The sequence below is a fragment of the Hipposideros armiger genome, unplaced genomic scaffold, assembly GCF_001890085.2.
Source record: "Hipposideros armiger isolate ML-2016 unplaced genomic scaffold, ASM189008v1 scaffold_38, whole genome shotgun sequence".
Classification (NCBI taxonomy): Eukaryota; Metazoa; Chordata; class Mammalia; order Chiroptera; family Hipposideridae; genus Hipposideros; species Hipposideros armiger.
In genome coordinates, this window is record NW_017731388.1 from 2,643,708 (window position 1) to 2,669,126 (window position 25,419).

The following is a 25,419-nucleotide window of genomic DNA, read 5'->3' on the forward strand; positions in this document are numbered from 1 at the left end:
TGAAGATTGAGAGGTGTGTGTGAGGCTGTGTGTGTGAACAGCGCCTGGCCTCGGGTTGGCATGGTTTATGAGTTTGCTGTGATTGTCACTGTGATCACCATCACTGTTATATGCTAGGACCACAACGTGTAGTGCTGTTCACACAGAATCTAGTTGGGCTCTGTGCATGTGAGGCCATGACTGATTCAGAGCCACAACATCTAGGTTAATTCTAATGACCCATGTCATTCCCCTGCGTTTTAAGAATGTCAAATGCTCCCTCTGCTGGACAATATCTCAAGCTTGGGCTGAGCTCCAGAACACGCAGTTCCTATCATTTCCTCTAAGGTCTGGGTGTTTAGTGAAGTGGGTTGATGGCCCTTTAAGAGTTGGTAGCTAGCTCCCAGTTACCATGGAGACAGCTGGATACAGACTCTGTAGCAGGCAGCAGGCAGCATGTCCTCTAAAGTTCAATCCACAGGTAGGAAGAGGGCTGCTGGGGCTGGAAAGGGGAGGGCTATCTTCTCCCTCACAATCCACCCTGGGGTGGTCTTGGAGGATTGTGCTTTTGGAGCCCCTGTCCCACCCATGTCCTTCACCCCAAGGTCTGCCATCTTGTCCTGTCCTCCCCACATAGGCCCCAGAGCCAAGGACCACCAGGCCTCAACCCCAGAGAGTCTGCCGACCCCAGAGGCCAATGCTGAAGCCATTCACTTCCTCAACTCCCTCCGTGAGCCTGGGCTATGTGTGTGTGTTGGGGAGGCGGGGAGAAGGTGGGGGCCAGGGCACAAGTATGGAGAGGACCGAAGAGAGAAGGCCCAGACCTGGCCCCCTCTCTCAGCCTTGATTCTCCTGGGACTCAGAAAGGGTTGATATTTGTTGATGTTTTTCAAGGGACATGGGGTGGTGGGGGTGTGTCTTCACCTGCTGGCTGCTGGAAGGCTAATGGAGGGGAGGCAGGGGCTGCCTGGGAGACATGGATGAGGAGGAGGTGGGTAGAGACTGTGGGGGCACTGGAGGCCAGGGGTCAAAGAGTTGAGGCCTAGGAGCTGAGGCTTTATCTGTCCCCACCGGACCCTTACCCCCAGGGCAGGAGGAGCTACAGATGCTGTTCTTCTCCGAGACTCTGGCCATGGTCTCCAACACAGGGGAGCCTCAGGGAGAGCTGACCATTGATGTGCAGAGAGGGACTCACAAAAACATCTCGGGTACCATGTTGCACTGCCCCCTCGTGCATGCCTTTAGCAGAGGCTTCATGGACAAGATGCTCTGCGGAAACTCTCTCCTGGGTAGAGTTCCTGCTGCCTGACACCCTTCACCACATCCTTCCTCCACTGCCCCCGCCCCATCCCAGGACCTTTACTCAGGACCAGCCCTTGGACTTCCTCTTGGGACCAGAATGTGGCACAGAGGGTGTGTGGGAAGTGGGGGTGACAGGGACGTTAATCACAGCCATAGACTCAAGACAAGAGCACCGCTTCATTTTTTGCTGTGGCCACACTACACCCAAGTCCTTCAACCTGAGCCACCCCCCTCCTCTCCTGTAACCTCCGACCCTGTCTCCTGTGACACAGCTGGTCCCCTCCCTCCACCTCAGGCTATCTTTCATGGAATTTGGAGATCAAGGAACAACAGAGTCATGAGTTCATCAAGGTACCTCCTGGGTCCTCCAACCTTGACCCTAATCCAGGGTGACAGAATAGAGACCCTGAGAGGGAGGGATGGGAGGAAAGGGGAACTCAGTGAAATGTCTCCCTAACTTTTTCTCCAGTTACCCTGCAATTCCCACCACACACAATCTGGAAACCAGTCCATCCAGGGTACTGGAGGTCAGCAGCGGGTTGCTTCTGATGGCCTTCTCCTAATCTACAAACGGTCCAGCCCCCTGCCTCTGGACGTCCTCTGGGCTGAGAGCCTAGCATCTCCCTGGGGGCCATGCGGGCTGACCTTTCCCAGAGCCTGGCCTTTTCCAAGGGCCTGTCACCACCTCACTTCCAAAGTCCCCTGCTCTGTAGAGCCCCTCACACCCAGCTCCAGCCACTTTATTAACTTCTGGAATGTGATCCGTTTACACATTGGAAGCTACTCTTGCCTAAGAACCTTCCCACAGAAACCATTCTCATTTGTTAAAACCTGTATTCATTTGCTTTTTAACTTTATGTTGCACCGTAATCTGACTTCTATTCTTGGGCTTTATTACATGTGGAAAGTTTTCTATCCAAAACTCCCCCTTGGTTTTCTCATTTACAAAGGAGAATGGACAAGGTGAGCTCTGGGGGGTTCCTGTCCTTATACAATCTGGTGAGTCCCTGATTCTCCCCTCCATGCTCTGATCCTTAGTTCCACATCCTCCCCATGGAACGGAAGATGAGTTTGCTGAAGCAGGAGGATCAGCTGGCCATGACCAGAAGTATCAAGGAGGGTGAGGTGAGGGTGGGAGCCGGGTGGGAGCTGTACTCCATATCCTCTTGACACAAGAAGCAGGGGCCAGATTATGTCAGGTCAGGAGCTTGGAGTGGGGCCTTAGCAAGGACCGTATGCCCAACACCTGGTTAATCTATCCGCCCTGCCCCTTCCCACCTCAACACTCCTAACCCAGATATGTCCTGAACAGGAAGTGAAGACCGAAGTGACTTTTTTCCCCTGGCATTCAACTGCGGGCTTCATCTCTGAGTCTGCCAACCTGCTGTTGCTGAGGGTGATGGCCTGGCGGCGGATGGTGCCCAGTAACGCCCGCTTCCTGGCCTTGGACATGGAGGGCAAACTCTGCTCTTCCACCTACGTGAGGGGTCTCCCCAGGCAGGGGACTTGGCCTGTGGGCAAACTAGAAGGGGAATGGGGAACGCTGAAGTGGGACAAGAGACAGCTGTGGGGTAGGATGGGGATAAAAATGGGGCAAGGGGGTGGGACTTCCAAAGGCAAGAGAAAGCAAGACCGCATTTGTTTGAGAGACGATCAAGTGTGGGACAGGTAGAGTGAGTGAGAGGGACCGAAGGTGTGAGCAGTTGAGGGAAGCAACACTTTTTGCACAGAAGTCATTCCAAGAAAAATAAACATAGTGGAGGACTGCTTTTAAGGACATTTTTAACATCAGGTAATGCAATATCTCCAAGTACACTTAAATATTCTTTTACGGTGACTAAACCCTGATAAGGGTGTTCCTTCTTTTAAAATTTTATTTTGTCTAAAATTTCATAATCAACATACGTGGGACTTCCTGCAATACATTATTTTAAAGCTGCTCTGAACACACACTTTGCGGGCAGATTTGACTAACTTTGTAAATGACCTTCTAGTCTTTTCTATCACAAACCTGACAAACAGCAAAGTGCTTGACACAAATAGGCACATGCCACTTCCCCCCATTTTCTTTGAAACATGTGTTTTATGTTAGCATTTTCCCCCATGGATGCAGCATGGGCCTGAGAAGGCCACAACAAACCTTAGTCTAGTCCCACTCCCCAGAGCCTCACTGCCCCCTACCACGCAAATAGCCCGTGCCCCTCCCCCATACTCACACCTAATCGGTTAATCCTCATCCCTGCAACAGAATCTGCCACCTGGAAGCACTTGGTAATGGAGAGGGGATAGGAAGGGGTTGGGATAAGAGCTGGCTCTCTATGAGAGAACCCCTAACTTAACTTGGGGGTGCAACTCAAGTCTTGTAGTGCCTGCGTGTCTGGACAGCTTATCACTGATGAACAAAGAATGAAGTTGCAAGATGGAGAAAAGGGCCAGGGCGAGATTTGGTGGGGAGACCCTTATGGGCATCCACATCCCCTCCTTCCCTCCATTTTGGCTGCCGCCAGCAAGCCCTGGGCTCCCAGACCATCCAGGTGGACCATCAGCAGGTGGAAGTGTTCATCGTGGAACAGACTGTACACTCGGATGAGGGCATCCCCACGTCCTGCCAGTTCTACCTGCTGCCTGATGGGTGAGCTACAGACGCGGGGCCGAGGGGGGCAGTGTTGAGCACAAGCCTGGGTGCTCAGCGATGGAGGGTGATGGGGCCAAGGAAGACTACTGTTTCTGGGAACACCACCAAGAAGAGTTGTTGTGAGATCTGAGTGCCCCTGCTTTTACCCACACAATTCACCCTTTCTTCATTTATTCATTCTCCTGATTCTCACGGTGCCTCCCAAACCTCACCAAAGAGCCCTAAATGGCTGAGGACTTTCACTCCAACTCTACAGGGCCTAAGGCATAAGAGCTAAAGCAGCTGCCATGGATGTTGGGTGTCACACTGAAAAACACCGAGGTTTGAACAACTCAACACGCAATAAAAACCAACGTGCTGAGAGAAGCATTCTGGCACCCTGCCCAGCTGTCACCAGCAAAGCACAGGCACCAAACCCTGAGAAAATTCAGGAGTGGGGGAAGAATTTGTTTCTTGACATTTCCAAAGAAGTAATCACTACACTGGAACAAAGTAACCAGGACGTCATTGGCCTTCCTTACAGCTTAGCGTGCTGTGTCTATTTTGCGTGTCACATATAACAGGGAGCTCATGAATTGTTTAGTGCTTACATCTCTAAAGGTCTCAGTCCAGCCCTGGCACACTGCATGCATCTCTAGGGGTGGGAACAGCACCCAGCTTGAAAAGCAGGGGCCATTGTCTGGGGACCTAGAAATGAACTTGACCTGGGAACTCAAAGACAAGTGGGGGTGGGGGTGGAGGGCGGGATTCAGGAGTAAAGTGAAACCCCCAGGACAGCTCTTGAGGGAGTGGGTATAGGGAGACACACCTTCTCCTGTGTTGCTCTCCAGGCACCTAGCCAAGAGAGTCCAGGTGGGCTCCCCCGGCTGCTGCATGATCACCAAGATGCCCGTCATCAGGGAGCGGGGTGAGTGAAGCCTCTGGCTGGTGGGAAAGGGAAGGGGAGGTGGGCAAACCTGGGGCCTTTCGGAGTGCAGGGGCTGGACTGAGTGTGTCATGGTTGGGATCCCAGCCAGAGATCATCAAATGGAGAAGCTTTGCCTTCCAGTCCCTGACCTCAGGACAATGAGGAAAGGATCATTTTGCGGGAGCCCCCTTCCAGCAAACCTACCATATGGGCAGAACCCTGGGGTTTTACCTGAGCCTGCAGTTTGGGTGTTCTTGGGCATCCCGGGTATCCAAGAGAGGTTCTGGGGTCCCGGTAAACATCCTTCCTCCCTCCCACCCAGATGAGATTGAGCCTCGCCCGGTATTTGAGAAGAAGCCCCTGATGTGGGAGGAGGACATGGAGCTGTACTCGAGGTTTCTGGATCGGAAGGTGAGGAGAGGCTGCAGCCTGGGGTCCCATTCTCCCGCCCCCTCACCCCCCTCCCCCCAACGTAAATTCCACCACCACTGATCGCTCTTCGTGCCCGGTTGCAATGCACACCCCAGGGGACTGGGAGGTCTCAATGTCCCTAATCGCTCCTTGGGGCGAAGTAGGGAGCTTCCTGGGGCGCAGGGGTCCCGGGTCTGGCTCAGGCTCGGTCCCGCCAGGAGGAGCTGCGTCTCAGCCACACCAGGTATCTGCAGCAGCACCCGGAGGCCACAGCGCTCATCTCGGACTTCCTGCTTTTCCTGCTGCTGCGCCAGCCGGCAGACGTGGTCACCTTCGCCGCGGAGCACTTCGGCCCCTTCGCGACGTGTTGGTCGCCCACCCCGGGCTTGCGCTCCTCCAATCGTCCCAGCCCCTTCCGCGCGCTGGACCCGGAGTCCTTCTAGGCCCGGAGCGCGGCTGGACCTGGGCCCCGCGGGCGGGTAGTGAGCAGAAAGCCGGCGCAGCCCGGCTGGGACGCGGGCGGGTCGCACCCGGGAGGCGCGCCTTCCGGTCTGCGGTTTTGAGGGGAATAAACGGGGCCCTTCCAAGAGTGCGAGCCAGAACCTTCCCTCGCCAGAGTCTTGTGTCTTGGCTAAGAATAAAAACCATTAGCAGCGTTAAACGGGCGATTTTCAGCCTTTCTTCTTAAATGCTATTATCATCATTATCCCCGTTTTATAGATAAGAAAATAGAGACACCAAAAGGTTAAGAAACTCTCAAGAGTTAGCACGTGCGAAGCAGGATTCAAACCTGGAGGGTGGATTCCAAACCCCCCCCTTATCAACGGGCTAGCAGGGGTGGAAGGGTGGAGCTTCTTGGCACTCAGAATCTTTCTAGATACCACTTAGCATAACTGCGATTCCCCCACTCCAAAGAAAAAGAGCAGATGATGCGCGGGGAGGGGCGATGAGGAAGGGATCTGGACCACCACTGGCCTTGCTCATCTCCTCCCAAGGCTCCCCAAAACATCGGCTGCCCCCTCTCACACTCTACCTCCCCCTTCGTTCCCACTGGCACACAGGAACCCCCAAACTCCAGGCGGAGTCCCCATTTGCCGGCTCCGGGAGGAAAAAGGATGCACAGGTGACCACCATCTCCTTTAAGCTCCTTGCTTAATGTCCGTCTGTGCAGGAGCTTGTTTCTGCACAGTGCTGGCTGCTGCTCAGTAGCAAACATCAGGCACACTGCCCTAAGGCAGCTGGCAATGAGGGTGCAGGATCCACCGTCTGCCAACTCATTCATGGGACCTGCTGTTTCGAGAGAAGACAACTCAGAGAAGCTTTGCACTCTAGGCTATAATATGAGCCAATATCTACAAGGCTGGGATATGGGGTGGTCCACAACCCAAGAATCAGGGAAGGCAGTCTTCATGGAGAACTGTAACTTGAGTTGAGCCTTAGAGAATTTTTAATAATATATTTTATTTTATCCTTCCCTTATTTCAAAAGAAATACATGTTCATCGGAGAAAAATTTAAAAGGGGTGATAAACCAAAAGAAGGAAGTGAATTCACATCAAATCCTCTACCTAGAAATGGCTATTTCTAACATTTTGGCAAATCCTCTCTCTATTCTTTTTTCTATGCATAAAAGGGAATGGCGTTTCTTCAGCATTTACTCTGTCAAGCACTTTTATATAGAATATTTGATCTGGTCTACAGCTCCAAGCGACTTTATTTATTTTAACAAAAATAAAATCATATAGTAATAGATGCTCATTAACTGTTAACTTCATGCTTAATTACAGTCTTGAAAAGTTTCAAACATTAGAAAACATACAGATAAACCTGAAATCTCCCTAGATTCCCACCCCAATCTCCTCGTGTTTTGTTAACTTTTTTTTTAAATATATTGTAACTGGCTCTGTTTCATTCAACAATATATTTTGAAAATATTTCCCTGTCATTACACAGTCTTCTATGTTGGATGGCTTTACCATAATGTAACCAATCCCTACCCCTTCCTACCTCTTTATTTTTATTTTTATTTTTTTGCTATCATAAACAGTGTTACATTGAACTTCCTTGTAGCTAAATCATTGCATACATCAACATTTATTTCCTTAAGGATATATTCTGAGACATGTAGTTGTTGAATTGCTATTAAGGCTTTTGTTTGTTTTAGCATATTACCAAATTCTACATATATAGCATTTTTATTAAGGGTCAGATATGGCATTCCAGGTAGAGAAATACAACATCAGTAAAAGTAGGAAAACGTAATGTATGTGCATGGTCTAGAGCGGCACCATCCAACAAAGCTTTCTGTAATGATGGAAATGTCCTTTACCTGCAATGTCCAATATGGTAGCCATTAATCACATGTGGCCACTGAGAACCAGAAGTGTGATTAATATGACTGAGGAACTGGAGTTTTACTTTAATTTTAATTCATTTCCATTTAGATAGCCATACGTGGCTAGTGTCTGCCATATTGGACCACACTAGAGAGTAAGTTTTTTCATTCAGTCAGGCACACAGCTCAACAAATATTGGGCCCTTTCCACGTGCCAGGATTGTTCTGGACACCGGGAGATCAGCAGTGATAAGACAAAGTCCCGGTCCCCGTGGAGCTTACAAGTAGTGTGGGGAGATGGATAATAAACACAAAAGGTAATTTTATATGTGAAACTTCAGACATTAATGAAACCAAATAAAGCCAAGTCATGGGTAGAAAGTGACTCAGGGTTGGAGGGTGGAGGGTGAAGATGTCAGGGAGGGCCTCTGCGGTGTCAGTTAAGCTGGGACCTGAATGACAAGGAGTCAGACGTGTAAAGAGCTATGGGAAAAGCATTCTAGGCAGAGGGAATAGCAAGTGCCAACGCTCTGAGTATGCCATGTCAGGGACAGGAAGCCAGAGAGGCCAGAGCACAGTAGGGCAGGAGAGGCTGGTGATGAGAGTGCTCAGTCATTGTGAGGTTGGACAGGGCTGGGTCACAGAAGGCCCTGGCTTGTTCTTTTCGTCTGTGGAGAACTGAAACTGAGGCTGACCCAGCCCAGTGCTCCCAGAACATGCCTGCAGAGACTCCAAGAGCCCGCTCCAGTCCCCGATACTCTATAGCAGAGGGGGGAGAGGGGAGGGCCTTTCTCTGCTGAGCTGTCTTTCATCAAGTGACTTGGGAAGGAGTCTAGCCACTTCCCTACCAGCTCTGTGACATTTCTTTCAAAACTGGTTTGTTTTTAGATCATATCATTTGTTCCTGGAATTTCTATGACCTTCCTCCTCTTGCTCCATAATGCTAAAATGTATATTTCTCTGAACAAAGGAAAAACAAATGTTGAGCACTTCTGAAGTGCCAGAGACTGGGCTAGGATGTGGGGTTGCTCTGGGGGGCATCAGGGTCGGGCCCTGCCTGCATGGCACACAGGCTAGAAGAGATGAGACATCATTCAAGGATCCCATGGATAAATATAGACCATGGAAAGTGCTAACAAGGAAACACATGCATGCAACTTAGAGTGTTTAATGCAGACTTGACCTAGTGTGGGAGCCCAGGGAGGCAAAAGGAAATGAATCATCATAATAATAAGAGCAAGCTCTATATAGCACTTACTATTCTAATCCCTTGACATGTGATAATTCACGTGATTCTCACAACACCCCTATATGGTGGGTTCTGTTATTATACCCATTTTACAGATGAGAGAAAAGTTAAGGCCAAGGAGCACAACTGGTTAATGGCAGAGCCAGGGTTTGGACCCAGGGAGCCTGACTCAAGTCTATGTATGAATCCACTCTGACAAACAAATCAAATGTGGCTCTCTGGAGACAGATGCCAGAGCAGAGAAGAGACACCTTCCTGCTTTAGATACATCCAGAGTAGGCTTGGCTGTATACTGTCTTTCCCTTTCCCCAGGCACCCAGAAACTGCCCCACTCCCTACTGCATTGTCACTGACAGCAGCTTCACTGCTGTGAGTTGCCTGAGTAGACAGGGAGGGCACTGTGCTGAGGGAGCACACAGCCTGGCCCTGGGGAGATCAAGGAAGGCTGCCTGGAGGAGGTCACACCAGACCTGAGTCCTGAAGGAAAGCAAAGTGTATGGAGGATGTTTGAAGAGGAAGCAGCAAAGTCCTGCAGGTGAGAGGGAGGGAGCACTAAATCCCTGAGCGACGGCAAGGGGTTCAGGACAAGATGATAAAGGATCTGGGAACACAGCTAAAGTTTTGGCAAACATCTGGGACGCTGAGAGACCCTAGAAGTGGGTTAGGCAAATACCTGAATACATTTGTTTCCCTCCCACAAGAAGCCAGAATGAGAGCAGATAACCAAAGAGCAACGCCACAGATTGGTGACATCTTACAAGAAGAGCCTCACGTTTTGACATTTTATAACAAAATCGAAAACCAGGGGTGGTGATGCCCTTGGAAGATGCAGACATGGCCTTCTGAATCTTGGTCATGCTCCTCACTTTAATAATTTTTTGGTGAAATCTGTTCTTTCCCCAGCACCAGCATTTGTGACAAAACCCATCTTGTTCATTTGGTGATTTCTCATTTTGTTTTATGATATATTGCATCAGAATTGTCTTCTGCTAGTTAATCGTCACAAACATCCCATGTTTAAGCTACACCGAACCCAAAGGCTTTGGGGGCAAGTCTGAGGAAGAAACCGCCATGAGCATCCAAATTTGTAACAGAAAATGCATCTGGAGTTCTGAAGAACTGACAGTGACCAATGACAACGTGGAGCCCAATTTACAAAAGCAACAAATGGCACAGAGCTAGATGCATATATAGTGAGCCTCATACAAATTCTTCGAGGCTTACTATTTTATTATCCCACTTTACAGGCGAGGAAACTGAGGGCCTAAGAAACTTGCCTAAGTAATAGCACTAGTAAGTAAGATTCAGACTCAATCCATTTGATTCCAGAGGCTCTGGTGGGGAGTTTTTAAATCAATTTTTATTGAGGTATAATATCATTTAATAAGACACTGTCTTTCCCTCCATTTTTAAAATTCAGATTCGCTCATATGTGTAGTTGTAAGAAATAATTCAGAGAGGTCTCATGTACCCTTTGCTCACTTTCCCTCAATGGTAACATCTTGGGAAACTATACAATATTGCAACCATAATTTTTTCCCACTTTTTTGGGTGGTAAACCATACATAAAATTTACCCTTTTAACCATTTTTAGGTGCACAATTTAGTGGCATTAAGCATATTCACATTGTTGTGCAACCATCACCACTATCCATTTCCAGAACATTTTTATCATCCTAGAAAACAACCTCTGTTCCCAATAAACTGTAACTCCCCTTTCCCCACTCACCCCAGCTTCTGGCAAATATCATTCTACTTTCTGTCTCTATATATTTGCCTATTCTAGGTGCCTTATATAATATAAGTGGAATCATACAATTTTTGTCTTTTTACGTCTGGCTTACTTATTTCACTTAACATAATGTTTCAAGGTTCATCCATATTATAGCATGCATCAGATTTTATTCATTTTTAAAGCTGAATAATATTACATTGTTTGCATAGACCACATTTTGTTCATTCATCTGTTGATGGACATTTGGGTTGTTTCTGCCTTTTGGTAGTTGTGAAAAAATGTTGCTATGAATGTGGGTATACATGTATCTGTTTGAATCCCTGTTTTCAATACAAGCAGGATGCTGACATTGACACAACCCACTGATCTTTTTCAGATTTCCCCAGGTTTACTTGTACTCGTGTGTGTGTGTGTGTGTGTGTGTGTGTGTGTGTGTGTGTGTGTGTGTGTGTGTGTAAGTTCTGTACAATTTTGTCAGATGTGTGGGTTTGTGTATCTACTACCACAGTCAAGATACTGAACAGTTCCAACACCACAAGGGTCCTTTAGGTTACCCTTTCATAATTACACACCGCCTCCTCCCCACTCCCCCACCTCACCCATCTCTACCCTCTAGCAACCACTAATGCGACCTTCATTTCCAAAACTTTGTCATTGCAAAACGTTATATAAATGGAACCTTTTGAGACTGACTCTTTTCACTCAGCGTAATTTCCTGGAGATTCATTCAAATTGATTGTGCGGATCACTAGTTTGCTCCTTTTATTAAGCTGTGGTTTGTAGTGTAGCCAGTTTAACCATTCTTCTGTTGAGGGACAATCGGGGTTGTTTCCAGTGCTGGTTATATTGGGTCATCTGGAAAGTCATGACGCATTTTTGCATTGAAAAACATAGAAAAATACGTCATGACTTTCCCGACGACCCAATATGAATAAAGCTGCTATAAACATCCATATACAGGTTTTTGTATGAACATAAGTTTTAATTTCTCTGGGATAAAGGTCCAGGAGTATATCTATGGTATGGATATACCATAGTTTGGTTAATCCATCAGGTCTTCAATTGGTTGAATAAGACTCACCTACCAGAGGAAAGGCATCCTGCTTTATTTGTCTGCCCATTCAAATGTTAATGTCCTCCAAAAACACCCTTACAGACACATCCAGAATGTTTGACCCAATGTCCAGTCACCTGTGGCCCAGTCAAGTTGACATAAAATTAACCATCGTAACAACCTACCCCAGCCATCCCCACATGACTCCAAGGTAGTGATTGGGAAATATGTGCAAATCTAGAGGTCAGGGTTGATGATGGGACCTTGCGCAATAGGGTTGCACAGTAACAAACCATGATGCTGCTCTCTGACCCATCATCCACCCCTTCCCCCACCCCTACTTTCCAGTCCCTCCAGCCTCTTCCCATTATTGAGGAGTCAGAGAATTGGCTGCCTCTCCCAACCCTGGCTTTGGCTAAGCGTGTCCTCGGTTAGAGGGTGCCATCAATTTGGGCTTAGCAGAAACTGCTGCCTCTCCCTTCACAGCTGCTCTGGGCGAGTGAAGATGGGGATACATCACATCCCAGATCAGGCCTGGGCCTGAGAACCTGCCCCGATTTTCTCTGGGTCTTGATGTATCAGACTTTGGAATTGGAAACCCCATAACAACTCAGGTTTTGAATCTTCTTGGCAGAAAAGGAAGGTTACAGGAGAGGGGACATGGGGCGTACGGGAAGGAGAAGGCCCTGAGGGAGGGAAGTGGGGAGTACAGGAGCTGGCAAGGAGGAGAGATTGGGAGCTGGAAGAGCCTTGCCCACAGTTTCCCCAGAGCTTACAGAATGATAACCCTCAAGTAGAATCCAGCCGTAGAAATATTTTGTTTAGATTACACATATTTTCAATGTTTTGACCCTAGTATTCAAAAAGCACGTGCTGCTTAAAATTCCAAGAATTCCAGCGTCTTTGACAGATCAGAAAATATGCTGACAGTGGGCCCACATGACAACTGGCTGGAACTCCGCAGGCACTGTCCCTCTTCAGACAGAGTATCTGACCTCTGTCTTTCTACAGTTGCCACCACTCCCTACTGTCCGCGGACACTGAGGTTCAGCATCACTTGTCATTTAACACCGAGCTGGCACTGTTGTTCTTCTTCGCAGCCTGTCTCATAGTTTATCTTTCCTGCCTGGACTCCTTGGGCATCTAACATGTTAACCTCTTAGCTAATCTGAACCCTTCATTTAACAGAGGAAGCAAACCCAGAGAGAGGACATGATCTGGTGTCATGATCAAGTGAATCAGTGCTAGAACCAGGACCAGGATTCCAGTGCCTCTTTCTTCTGAGGATGTCCTTGGCCTGAATCTCGAGTCCATGTCCCTTTGACAGGGTCCAGAAGGTCTTGTCCTCTGAGGCGCTCAGCGGGAGTCTGAAGCCTAAGAAACCACCAGGGCTCTTTCTCATTTAGCCCAACCAGTGTTCATGGGACTCCGGCTGAAGAGGTGAAGGGCCTGACTGCTTGTGTAGGGGAGCTGTCAAATGATCCAGATATGAATGCCCAAGTGGCAGGAAATATCTTGACATCAGAGCTAACTTGGGAGACATAGCTAACATGGGGTGCCTGGAAGTGGGTCAGAGGTATCGTGGGCCTCAGGCCAGAAGGGGAACGAAAGTCCACACTCTGCCAAACAGACCCTTCCGCCAGAGCTGCCCACTTCTGCCTTTGGAAAGTGTTTCACAATGTCCCATGTATGTGAGGACAGCCGAGCTCAGCTGAAGATGGATAAGAGGATGTGGGCTCACACATTGACATGTACCAGCACCCAGAGAGGGAACGTGGGCTTGGGAGCTGCCCAGCACACCGTGCACACACAGAGAGTGCCTGACTTGCTATCATCATGATAGGTGAGTAGCCACCTCCAGGGTCGGGGGTGGGGGAGAGTCAGAGGTGCAAAGGAAGCCTTTGGTCCCCTCAATAGGAGTCCTGGTCTAGACCACAATTCTGGACACGAGCCTGGGGTTGGGCCCTTTGCATCCCCAAGGGCAGAGCATCCCCTTTGTCTGATCCTTGTGCACTTGGAGCCCCCGGAGCTTCCTCAGCTGCTGGAGGAGGCAAGGGTGAGGCCAAGGGGCATAGATGTCGGTGTCACTTAGCCCTCCTCAGAGCCCAGTGTCCCTCTCCACATCCTCTGTGGCATGAGAGATCTGGATTTGGGGGTCTCTGCACACACATGGAAGGAGAGAACTTCTGAAGGCTTCACCTCCTGCATATCCTCTGGAGCATAGTCAAGGGGTGAAGGTGATGGACCCAAGATGGGAACCCAGGCCCCTATTCAGTTGGGCCTTGAGTTCTCCACTTTTCCAGGGGGAAATTGGGGAGGAAGACAAATGGCTTTAGCCCGGGGCCACCAGAAAGAAGCAGGTCACTCGTTGCCTCATGGGGCCCTTTGCAGGTGACAGCAGCCCCCGAAGTCCAAGCGGGCCCAGGTATGGCTCCATCTCCAGCGCATCCAGTTCAGGGTCACAGCAAGCGCCTCCCGGAGCGACCTACCTGAGCGAGAAGATCCCCATCCCGGACACAGAACCGGTGGGAATGCTGGAAACCTCTTGGGCTCTTTCAGGATTTGAAAGGACCACATGGGATCTCACGGGCTGGGGGAGGGTCGTCTTCTGAAGACTATGGCAAGTCCCTTCCAGCTCTGGCACACAGTGCCACTGCCCTTTTCCTGCTTCTGTCCCCAGAACTTATCATTTCTAAAAATTATCAAATGGCTTTCAGGATGCATCTCCGCCTTCCTATGAAGGGAAAGGGACTTGGGGTGAATTCAGGTTGGAGCTTTGAGGATTTGTTGGATCATGAAAGGAACGGACCTGGACAAGGGCATTGGGAGGAGGGACAGCGCCGCAGGCTGGCTTCTAGGACCCTGTCACTCTGCATGTTCAGCATCGCTAGCAGATTCCAGGCTGACAGGCCCAGCCCTGGAAAGGGGAATGGAGAGCAGGGCTGGCCAGCCTGGCTGATGAGCCCCTGGGGCCAAGGCCAGCTGTTACAGCTCCCGTACTGAGGACCCCCACACCCCACTCTCACCCGCAGGGCACGTTCAGCCTGCGGAAGCTGTGGGCCTTCACAGGGCCTGGCTTCCTCATGAGCATCGCTTTCCTGGACCCAGGAAACATCGAGTCGGATCTGCAGGCTGGCGCTGTGGCTGGATTCAAAGTGATTGAGTCGGGGCACTGTGGAAAGGGGGGTGACCAGGCTAAGTGGGTGGAGACCCCAGCTTGCGGCATTTCCCCAGAGTGGCCTGCATGGCTGGTGTTCCTGAGAGAAGGTGTTAAGTTTGAATGGGCCAGAAAAGGGCCCCCAGGGCAGCCCTGCCAGAGTGCGGGGTGTATGGGACTGCGGGGGAAGTTGGTCTTTTGGCTCCATCTCCCTTACTCTCTCTCCAAGGAGTGTCCTTGGTTAGAGGCGGCCATCGATTTGGGGCTTAGCAGAAACTGCTGCCTCTGGTTGAAGGCTTCTCCTTTCACAGCTGCTCTGGGTGCTGCTGTGGGCCACGGTATTGGGCTTGCTCTGCCAGCGACTTGCTGCCCGGCTGGGCGTGGTGACAGGGAAGGACTTGGGCGAGGTCTGCCATCTCTATTATCCTAAGGTGAGCTTGGTGGGCCTGGACAGGAAACACCCACAGGTCCCAAACCCCAAAATAGCCATGTACAGCTACTATGATCAAATACATACATCATCTCAAGTAGGGTGTCACAAATCCATTTAATAGATGAGAAGACTGAGGCTCAAATTAATAGCACACAGACTGAGGGACGTTAGACATGCCATGTTCGTTTTACAGAAGGGGGAATTGAAACCTGGAGAAGTGATTTTCCCAAGGCAAAAATTAGGTAGGCATCAGCTCAGGATGGTCACTGGCTGGGGTGAGAGGATGACACTGCGGGCTTGGCTGTTGTCAGTGTCCAAGCAGGAAAACCGAAATTCGGCCATTAGATATTTCAAAGGTATTTAATACAGGGATGTAGTCCCAAAGGTGTTGGGAGGGCTGGAGGAGCAAGGGAAGGAGGTGTTACCAAGAGGTCAGAAAGCTACTGGGCAGGGGCCCAAGAGCCATCATTTACTGTTGAGCTTCTGGGAGCATTGCCCACCTCTGCTGAAATGGCCACCAGTGCTGCTGGAGCCCAGGCTGCCTGGTGCTTTTGCTGATGCCACTGCCAGAAACACCAGCAGAAGCAGGGGAAACATAATTTCTCCCTGCCTTTTAATCTCCCATAAGTGTTTCCTGCCAACCCAATTGGAAGCCAGCTGGCAAGGCTGTCTTGCAAATGTAGTTTGCAGGCTTCCAGCCCAGCAGTACAGTGCCGAGTATGGAAAAGTGAGTGTAGGGCTGAGACACACAACTGGTCCAGCCTTGAGCAGGTAACCTCCTCCCCTAGGTGCCTCGAATCTTCCTCTGGCTGACCATTGAGCTAGCCATTGTGGGCTCGGACATGCAAGAGGTCATCGGCACAGCTATAGCCTTCAGTCTGCTCTCGGCTGGACGGTACTACCCCAGGGGGCTGAGCTCTTCGGTCCAGGGCTGGGAACGGCTGCTACTTCTTCCCCAGGCCTTGTACTTCCCTCAGTCCATTTCATCTTGCAGTCCCCTCTGACTCAGAGCTGTTGCCCAATTTGCCAGATGGGGAAACAGAGACCCAGAAATGTAGTTATTTGTCTGAAAAGTCACACAGATGTCAGTGATGATGCAGGCTATCACCCCAAGCTGCCTACCGTGCTGGTCCTCCATGCAACTTGGCCCTTCCTCTCATGTTCTGTGCCATTTCATTGTCCATCTTCAGTGCACTCCCATTCCCCTCGCCTATAGCTGTCTGGGGCCACTTAGGTCTCTGCTCCCAGGAGGCTAGATTCCACAGTTTTTAGCCCCGAGGGTGGGAATTCCCTGGACCAGGCTGGGCTGACCCAGGCTACTCTGGTTTCAGAATCCCTCTCTGGGGTGGCGTCCTCATCACCATTGTGGACACTTTCTTCTTCCTGTTCCTCGACAACTACGGTGGGTGAGCCCCTCATCGTGGAGGGGCCTGTACTGCGGGGTAGGCAAGTGAGTGTCAGAGCTGGCTGTTGTTTGGCTGTTCCGGGAAGGGCTCTGGGCTGAGCTTCCTCGCTCTGGCTCTGTGACCTTCAGCAAGTGACACCGACTTGTGTTTCTTCATCTATAAGTTGGGGGAAATACTAGCACAGATGTCATAGGGCTGTGGTGAGAATTCACTGAGTGCCTGGAACAAAGTACTCAAAGTTTCGCCACTAATAATTGCCGACGTTACAATTTTTTGTGGGTTTTTTTTTGTTGTTGTTCTGCCCCTTTGCTTTTCCCCTAGGGTTGCGGAAACTGGAAGCCTTTTTTGGATTCCTTATTACCATCATGGCCTTGACCTTCGGCTATGAGGTGGGAGCCAGAGCTGCAACGCCCACTCCACCCCACCCCCAAGGCCACCCCTCTCTCTCTGCCCCCTGTAGAATTTGAGGGGACAGGGTGGAGGGCTGAGGATCATGAGGGTGAAAATAGCTGCTGCACAGGGTGGGGGTTTGGGCTGACCAGCCTCCTCCCTACAGTACGTGGTGGCACGTCCAGCTCAGGGAGCACTTCTTAGAGGTCTGTTCCTGCCCACATGCCCCGGCTGTGGCCAGCCGGAGCTGCTGCAGGCTGTGGGAATCGTTGGTGCCATCATCATGCCCCATAACATCTACCTGCATTCGGCCTTGGTCAAGGTGAGCAGAGGGGCAGGGAGGGAGAGATGCCTGCTCCCTTAGAGTCACACTGGTCCTGCCTCCAAGCCTGGAGCCCCACCCCAACACCTGCCTTCATGATTTTAACCATCTACTGTGTGCTGGGATCCGGGAGTCAATGATGAAAAGACAGACAAGTCTTCTGCCTTCCTCAAGCTTGCATTTTAGCGAGGGACACAAACCACGAGCAAGTAAACAAATAAAGGAAAGAATTATGGATTGTGCAAGGTACTCTGAAGGAAACGAAACAGAGAAGTGTGATAGAGAATGACTGAGGAGGGAGCTAATATAGAAAAGGTAGCCCGGAAAGGTCTTTCTAAGGAGGTTACCTTTGAGACATGGAGGATGGGAAGGAAGATCAGGGCAGAAGACATGCTAAGCAGAGGGAATGGTGAGTGCAAAGGCCCTGAGGAGAAATGAACTGGGCATGTAGGAAGGGCGTCAGCTGACCAGGGCCTGTCCCAGGCTGCCGTGTAGGGGGCTTTAGAAAAAACTGACGTTTGGGGAGAACATAGGTAGAGAGACGTGAGAGTGGAGAATGTTGGGGTGGCTCTGAGAGACTGGTTCCTCTCCCTCTTTGACATTTATAGTCTCGAGAGATAGACCGGACCCGCCGGGCTGACATTCGAGAAGCCAACCTGTACTTCCTGATTGAGGCCACCATCGCCCTGTCAGTCTCCTTCTTCATCAACCTCTTCGTTGTGGCTGTCTTTGGGCAAGCCTTCTACCAGCAAACCAACCAGGATGCGGTGAGACACACCTCCCCACGCCGTAGCATGCCCCCCACACACAGGCCCTTCAGGCTTTGAGGGGGACTCCAGGCAACGCATCTAAGCCCTTTGAGTCTCTGCCCTACACTTCAGGCACTGGTAGGCGAGAGTGTGTGTGACCCTGGCCTCTGGCTGGGACCCCCTTCGTCACCCCACTGGGGAGACACAGTTCCCCCCAGGCAGGATCTTAGAGGGTCAGAGACTGCAAGGCACACATGTCCAAGGGAGGGGCCTGGGAGGAAGTTGCTGAGTGAGAGGACTCAGCATTCCAGCTGCACCAGGACGGATGGGCAGTATTTGCCCAGCAAATTGCAGAGAGGGCGTGCTGGGAAGGAGGGGTGCCTGAGCATGAGTGTGGAGTAGGGATGTGCACACAGTCATTTTCTTCTCGGAGCCTTCTTTCCTCATAATCTTCATTAGCAGATTAACTGTCATTCATTCAGCAAGCATTTACTGAGCATTTGTTATGTATCAGGCAGTGTCCTAGGCCCTGGGGATACAGCAGTGATAACAAGACTATTCCCTTGCAACTTAAATTTAGAGGGCAGTGAGCAGACAGGAAACACATCACAAATCAGTACAAAAGGGAAGAATGTGGACTATATTGTGAAGGAAATAAAGGGGGTGATGAAACATCACTGGGAGTGTGATGAGGAAGGGGCTACATTAGTCATGGTGGTCAGGAGTGGAGGTGGTGACATTGGAGCTGACTCTGAAAGAGGAGCCAGCCAGTTCCTCCCTGGCACTCTGGGATTTGGGGCCTGTGCTTGTTTGTCTGAGTGGGTCTCTGCCATGAGGCTCTAATAACTGCTAGCCAGTGTTGGGTGCTCACTGGTCAGATTCAGCTGGTGGGCCAACTGTTTTCAACCTCTGATCAAGGCCCGGTGGTCTGAGTTTCTTTTTTTCTTTTTTAAAGATTTTATTGGGGAATTGGGGAAGGGGAACAGTGCTGGGGAATTGGGGCAGGGGAACAGCCAAGTTGTCCTTCAATCTTAGTTGTGGAGGGCACAGCTAGCTCAGTTCCAAGTCCAGTTGCCATCCAGCTGCCCGTTGGCAGCTTGCCACCGCTCAGCTCAAGGTGCCGTGTTCAATCTTAGTTGCGGGTGGGCGTAGCCCACAATCCCATGTGGGAATCAAACCCGCAACCTTGTTGTTAGGATCACGTGCTCTCACCAGCTGAGCCATCCTGCCATCTGTTGGCAACTCAGCAGGGGCTCAGTTCAGGCGCAGCTCACTGGCCCATGTGGGAATCGAACCAGCAACCCTGTGGCTCAGAGCTCACACTCTTAACCAACTGAGCCACTCGGCTTGCCCTTGTGGTCTGAGTTTCCTAGACTGACTGTGTACTTCATATCTCCCTCCTACCGCCCCTGGTGCCCACAGTTCAACGTCTGTGCCAACAGCAGCCTCCAGAAGTACGCCAAGATCTTCCCCATGAACAACCAAACAGTGGACGTAGACATTTACCAAGGAGTAAGTGCGGAGCAGCCGCAGGCTTGGAAGGGCTTGATCCTGCAAGGCTCCTCACTATGCTCACCTCCAGGGGCGGAGCCTGCGCGAGGGGCGGGGCCATGGGTCTGACCACACTGCTCCCTCCAGGGCGTGATCCTGGGCTGCCTCTTTGGCCCTGCAGCCCTCTACATCTGGGCAGTGGGTCTCCTGGCAGCCGGACAGAGCTCCACCATGACCGGCACCTACGCAGGACAGTTTGTGATGGAGGTGGGTGAGCCAGGGAGAGCCAGGGGTCCAAGGTCAACAAGCACACTAGTGGGGGCTCGGACATGGGCCTCCTTGATCCTTAAACAGCCCTCATCTGTTTCTCCTCTGTTAAGAGTAACAGATGAGAAAACGAAGATTCAGAGGTGAGGCGACTGGCCCGAGGTTGCAGACCCAGGACTAAATAGAAGCCCTTTCTCTAAAGCTCTTTAGTCTTCAGCAATCAGCTGTGGGAAGGAAATCTCCCTAATCCATCCCCTCTCCACCAACTAGGGACAGAGCTAACCCCCATTTTGGAGATGGAAAAACAGAGGGTTCCCCTAGGTATGAGATAGGCTGCAGGTCCCTCCTCTGGAATCCCCAATCCTGCACCCCGCCACCAAAGTGCCCATCCCATAACTCCAGGGCTTCCTGAAGCTGCGGTGGTCACGTTTTGCCCGCGTTCTCCTCACTCGCTCCTGCGCCATCCTGCCCACTGTGCTCGTGGCTGTCTTCAGGGACATGAGAGACCTGTCAGGCCTCAACGACCTGCTCAACGTGCTGCAAAGCCTGCTGGTGAGGGCATCCTTCTCACCTCTGCCTCTGCGGAGCTCAACAGGAACCACAGCAATTCCCTATATTGAGCCGACCCCCCTCCCGGGCACAACCTAAACACATCTTGCCAACAAGGCTCACATAATCCTCACAGAAAGCCCAGGGCCAGGAACCACCATTATCCCCATTTTGCAGATTAAAAAACTGATGCACACAGTTAAGTGACCAGTGGCAGCTCTGGCATTCAAACTCAGGCAGCCTGGGACCAGAGCCTCCAAACACGTTCTCCTGCTTTGGAGCCCCACAAGCTTGGAAGGCACAGAGGTGGAGAAACTGAGGCTGAGAGTGGTTAGGAGACTTGCACACAGCCTGGCAGAGGATGATAGGAGCCCCGGTCCCCTCCTCGCTGTGTTCTGAGGGCAGGGACCCTCAGCCCCATCCTCTCGCTTCTCCCTAGCTTCCCTTTGCTGTGCTGCCCATCCTCACATTCACCAGCATGCCTGCCCTCATGCAGGAGTTTGCCAGTGGCTGGTGAGTACTCCCTATCCCACGCACTGGACTTGCATTACTGCATATGATCCTCACCACCACCCAGAGGTAGGAATTGCCATTATTATCCCCGTTATCCAGATAAGCTCAGAGAGGTTAAAGAACTTGTCCAAGGTCACACAGCTAGCAAGTGGGGTAGCCGGGATGGGAATCAGGGTGGGGGCCGTTTCTAGAGCCTGAGCTGTTCACCCTCACCTCAGACTCTGCTCTTGCCAAATCCCACCAGGGTGGAATCTAGAGGTTACCAGGAGGCAGAGTGGGTGTGGGTCTGCTCCAGGTCCCACAGCCCAGAGAAGCTGGCTTTGTGTATCCCCCACCTCTCCCCACCCCTGCTCCAGGCTGGCTGTGGGCACGGGAGGGAGAGACGGAAGGGGGAGAGACGCAGCCAGCCCTGAGCTTCCCTCCTGTCCCCCAGGCTGAGCAAGGCCATCACGTCCTCCATCATGGCACTGATTTGTGCCATCAACCTCTACTTTGTGATCAGCTACCTGCCGGGCCTCCACCACCCCGCCTACTTCGGGCTTGTAGCCCTCCTAGCCGCAGCCTACCTAGGCCTCACTACCTACCTGGTAATGTAGGGTCAGTGGATGCCTTGGGGATGGGGGAGACACGGAGAGGAGGCAAAAGACTGAGGGAGGGGGGAATGGACTGAGGCTCCCCCCAGAGGTCTTGTTCTTTCCCCATTCATGATGGTCCTCCCCCCAGGTCTGGACCTGTTTCATCGCCCACGGAGCCACTATGCTGGCCCATCGCTCCCACCAACACTTCTTGTACGGGCTTCCTGAAGAGGAGCAGAAAGGGGAGCCCTCCAGATGAACTCCCACCCAGGGCCTGACTAGGCTATGAAATGAGTGGGGCAGACTGGCCTTCTGGTGATAGGGGTGGGGGCTGTAGAGGCAAAGCAGATGGAGTGGGAGCTTTGGAGGCAGGCCAACCTGAGTTCTATAGGGACCTGTTTCCTAGCTTAGACAAGTGATTAACTTCTAGGCCTCAGTGTCCTCGTCTGTAAAATGGGACACCAACCTTGCAATGGATGTAAAGCACTTTAACACAGTGCCTGGCACTGGGACTTAAAAAAAAATCACCCCCAAAGTATTTATTGAGCACCTATGAGAGTGACCTGACAGGCTGACCTAGTTGGGGATGGTACACAGGCTCCAAATGGCATTTAAAATAGAGTCTGATGAATGCTAAATCATAGCTATTTAATAGTTTCCTTCTCACCCAAAAGAGCATGAAACCCCTGAGCCATCAAGAGAAGCCCCCTACTCCATGTCTCCTCTCGCTGTCTCCCTTCTACTCTCGCTGGGGTGGCCTCAGCCTTTTTGTTCCACCAGCAACCCATTTTCTAGGCAGTAAAAGTGAGGCGCAGTTCTCCCTCCGTCAGGCGCCAGGTCATAAGGAACCCAAGAGTCTATGCCTCAGAAGTCCAATTCATTTGCCATCTCCTCAGGGAACCCGGCGGCCGGGACTCCCACTGTTATATTGGAAATCAGCGAGCTGAACAGAAGACACCACAGTCAATAGGCCGAATTAGGAGTCTTTATTTCAGAATTCAGCGACCCCAACAGGACTCATGTCGCTCCAAACCTCGCGGCCCCGAGTGAGCTCAGGGGTCTGCTTATAAGGGTAAAAACCACATCCTGCTAGGAATGCGAGGGGAGCTGTGCTTAGCCAAGCGAGTCACAGAAGCCAAAACCAGCCGAGTTGAGACTGTCTATGGGTATATCTGGGGGTTATTTCCTGGAGCTTAACAGAACAAACCGCCACCTGTGTTCGGTGGAAAATTTTGCAACCTGGAGCCCTGTGGGTAACACAGAATGGAGGGCAGAGGACAAGATGGAGTCAGTCTTGTCAGGGCCCGTTGTTCATTCCCCACTGGTCTTATGTATGAGTCAAATCATCGACTCTTCCTGGTCATTATTAGGAAGGGGGTTGTAGTGACCTCTGAGGATCATTAGTTTGAATTTTCCGTTGAACGAAGCTGGTGAAACAATCTATAAGACAAGAGCCGAAAATGAGGGCAAGGAGTAACAAAGTTAGTGGACCCACTGCGGCGGACAGGAGGGTAGTTAGCCATGGAGACCAATGAAAAAGTCTTTGAAACCAGTTCTGGGAACCTTTTAGCTGCTGTTTTCGTTTTTTCTATATTTTTCCTGACTAAAGCTAAACTTTTTTGGATGACTCCTGTCTCATTAGCATAAAAGCAGCAGGTCTCCCCAGAATCAGTGAGTGGTCCTATAGGGGTTTTAGGCCGAGTTCTAGCTGTTCTCTGAATAGTAAATAAAGTGCCTGGGTCTATACCTGTTACATGTTTGTCTAATTCCCCAAGGTTTTGAATGTCCTTCTCGGCCAAGGTTAAAAGTCCCCTTTCCTTGTAAATTGCGCTGTGTAAGTGTGCTGTGGTGAAGGCGTACCTGCTATCGGTGTAAATTGTTACCGATTTTCGTTGTGCCCACCGGAGAGCCTAGATAACGGCAATGAGCTCGGCCTTCTGAGCGGATGTCCCATGTGCCAGGGACTGTGACCAGATGGTACGATCCAAGGTGACTACTGCTGCCCCCGCGTACCTGACTCCTCCTCAGACAAAACTACTCCCATCCGTGTACAGTACCTCGTCTGGAGACGCCAGTGGAGTGTCTGTAAGATCTGGGTGGACTGTTTGTACCATGTTGATGACCTCTAGGCAATCATGGAGAGGTTCCTTTGGGTCGTCATCAGGGAGGAGGCTAGCAGGATTGACAGCGAGTGTCTTGTGGAACCTGATGTGGGGCTGGTCCAGTAGGAGAGCCTGGAACTGGGTGATTCGAGCGTTTGACATCCAGCGTTCTGGCGCGCTTCTGAGCAGGGCCTCAACAGCATGGGGGGCTGTTAGAATTAGTTCTTGGCCTAGGGTTAGCTTGTCGGCCTCCTTGATGAGGACGGCCGTGGCTGCTACTGCCTGGAGGCAGGTGGGCCACCCAGACGCAACAGGGTTAAGTCTCTGACAGATAGGCGGCTGGCCTCTTCCAGGGCCACAAGCTCTGGGTGAGGACTCCCGTGGCTATGCCTTTTGCCTCATTTATAAAGAGGTGAAATGGCTTGGTTATGTTGGGCAATGCCAGGGCAGAGGCTGAGGCAAGTGCAGTTTTTAATTTTTCAAAGGCCAGTTGTTCGACCTCAGTCCAATTTAATGGTTGAGTTCCTCCCCCCATGCTGGAATACAATGGGTTCGCAATCTCTGGGAACCCCGGAATCCAAAGGCGGCAATAGCCTACTGCCTCCCAAAATTCTCATACCAGTCTCTTAGTCTTTGGGGCTGGGATCCGCAGAACTGCCTCAACGCGGCTGAGGGAGAGCGTCCGCTTACCTTGGCTGATTTGGTATCCAAGGTAGGTGACCTCCGGAGTGCAGAGCTAGTCCTTCTTGGCCGAAACCAGGTATCCTAAGGCCTGTAGAGTACTTAGGAGGTTCTCGGTGGCTTTTCAGCACACGGCCTCAGTGTCGGTGGCAAGGAGGACATCACCCACATACTGCAGCAGGGTGCATCCAGGGTGTTCTTGACGAAAGGTGGGGAGGTCCTGACTCAGCGCTTCATCAAACAGAGATGGGGAGTTTTTGAATCCCTGTGGCAACCGTGTCCAGGTTAATTGTCCCAAGGTTCCTGCCTCTGGGTCGGTCCATTCAAAAGCGAAGATAGACTGACTGGCGGGGGCCAGAGGATGCTGAACTGGCATTGTGACCATCAGTTGGACTACGACAGGGGCCTGGTGGCTTGCCAGCCCTGGAGGGTTGTTTTCCACCTACGCGGGAAAACGGGAAAACGTTGCTGTAAGTCTTGTAGGTATGTGGAGAGTTCGTAGCCCGAGGGAGGTGCTGGAGAGGCCTTTTCCTGTAAGAGATATTCTTCCAACAGAGGACAGGTGAGAAGGATCTTAATAGGATGGGGATCTCTGCCTGGGGGGCCCGGAGGTCCTACTGTAAAACTCGCTTCATCCCCAGCAAACGAGATGGTAGCCTGTAGTTTTGGAAGGAGGTCCCGTCCTAGTAAGGGGTAAGGGCGGTCCAGAACGACTAGGAATGAGTGGGTTACAGTATTCTTTTTAAGGTCGACTGTCCTTGGTGAAGTCCAAGGGCAGAAGGTGGACTTTCCTGCGGCTCATTGGATGGAAGTTTTCTTGGTGGTTACAGGTCCCATAGGCTCCGTCAAGACGGAATAAGTGGCACCAGTATCTACCAGAAAACTAATTGGCCTGCCCCCTACATGTAATGTAACCCTGGGCTCCTGGGGGCTGAGCTGAATGGAGCCCTGGCCGCGTCAGTCCTCATCTAAACTTAAGACTCGTGGGGCTTGGGGCACCCTCTTTTCCTTTCCGTCAGGTCTCTCAGGGCACTCTCTCTTCCAGTGTCCTTCCTTTTTGCAATAGGCCCGTTGATTTTTTCCTAGCCGAGGTCTGGCTCCTGGTTGTGAGTTTCTCTGGGGCCCCCTCCTACCTTGGGGTCTGTTTCCTTGAGAGCTGCTGTAACTGCCCTGGCTAA

General features: G+C 51.2%; 2 protein-coding genes across 8 annotated transcripts; both read left to right on the forward strand.

The window, feature by feature from the left end:
- The first annotated feature begins 328 nt into the window (after positions 1-328).
- On the forward strand, positions 329-5,895 carry CATIP (ciliogenesis associated TTC17 interacting protein). Of its 7 annotated transcripts, none has more exons than XM_019638176.1 (11): positions 329-460; positions 617-709; positions 1,073-1,268; positions 1,554-1,632; positions 1,751-1,808; positions 2,320-2,406; positions 2,594-2,761; positions 3,789-3,913; positions 4,747-4,823; positions 5,146-5,234; positions 5,453-5,895. In XM_019638176.1, exons 1-11 carry the CDS (start codon positions 392-394, stop codon positions 5,675-5,677), a joined length of 1,266 nt encoding a protein of 421 aa, XP_019493721.1. In that variant the 5' UTR covers positions 329-391; the 3' UTR covers positions 5,678-5,895. The 7 variants fall into 7 exon arrangements, with proteins under 7 accessions (XP_019493721.1, XP_019493724.1, XP_019493723.1 ...); XM_019638179.1 differs by having other exon boundaries at positions 1,073-1,187; XM_019638177.1 differs by having other exon boundaries at positions 347-460; positions 1,068-1,268.
- A 7,349-nt stretch (positions 5,896-13,244) lies between these two features.
- SLC11A1 (solute carrier family 11 member 1) lies at positions 13,245-23,085 on the forward strand. Its single transcript, XM_019638323.1, has 15 exons — positions 13,245-13,449; positions 13,998-14,131; positions 14,639-14,761; positions 15,075-15,194; positions 15,985-16,091; positions 16,528-16,598; positions 16,924-16,991; positions 17,159-17,314; positions 17,923-18,081; positions 19,486-19,575; positions 19,702-19,821; positions 20,224-20,373; positions 20,810-20,883; positions 21,317-21,470; positions 21,607-23,085. The coding sequence occupies exons 1-15, from the start codon at positions 13,443-13,445 to the stop codon at positions 21,715-21,717; spliced, it is 1,644 nt and encodes a 547-aa protein (XP_019493868.1). The 5' UTR covers positions 13,245-13,442; the 3' UTR covers positions 21,718-23,085.
- Positions 23,086-25,419: the final 2,334 nt, after the last annotated feature.

Coding starts and splice junctions, on each gene's coding strand:
- SLC11A1 (XM_019638323.1), top strand. Junction 14,132..14,638: donor CCATCCCGGACACAGAACCG/GTGGGAATGCTG, acceptor TCTCACCCGCAG/GGCACGTTCAGCCTGCGGAA. Junction 14,762..15,074: donor GCGCTGTGGCTGGATTCAAA/GTGATTGAGTCG, acceptor CTCCTTTCACAG/CTGCTCTGGGTGCTGCTGTG.
- CATIP (XM_019638176.1), top strand. CDS start 392: ATGGAGACAGCTGGATACAGACTCTGTAGCAGGCAGCAGGCAGCATGT. Junction 1,633..1,750: donor AGAGTCATGAGTTCATCAAG/GTACCTCCTGGG, acceptor CTTTTTCTCCAG/TTACCCTGCAATTCCCACCA. Junction 4,824..5,145: donor GCCCGTCATCAGGGAGCGGG/GTGAGTGAAGCC, acceptor CCTCCCACCCAG/ATGAGATTGAGCCTCGCCCG.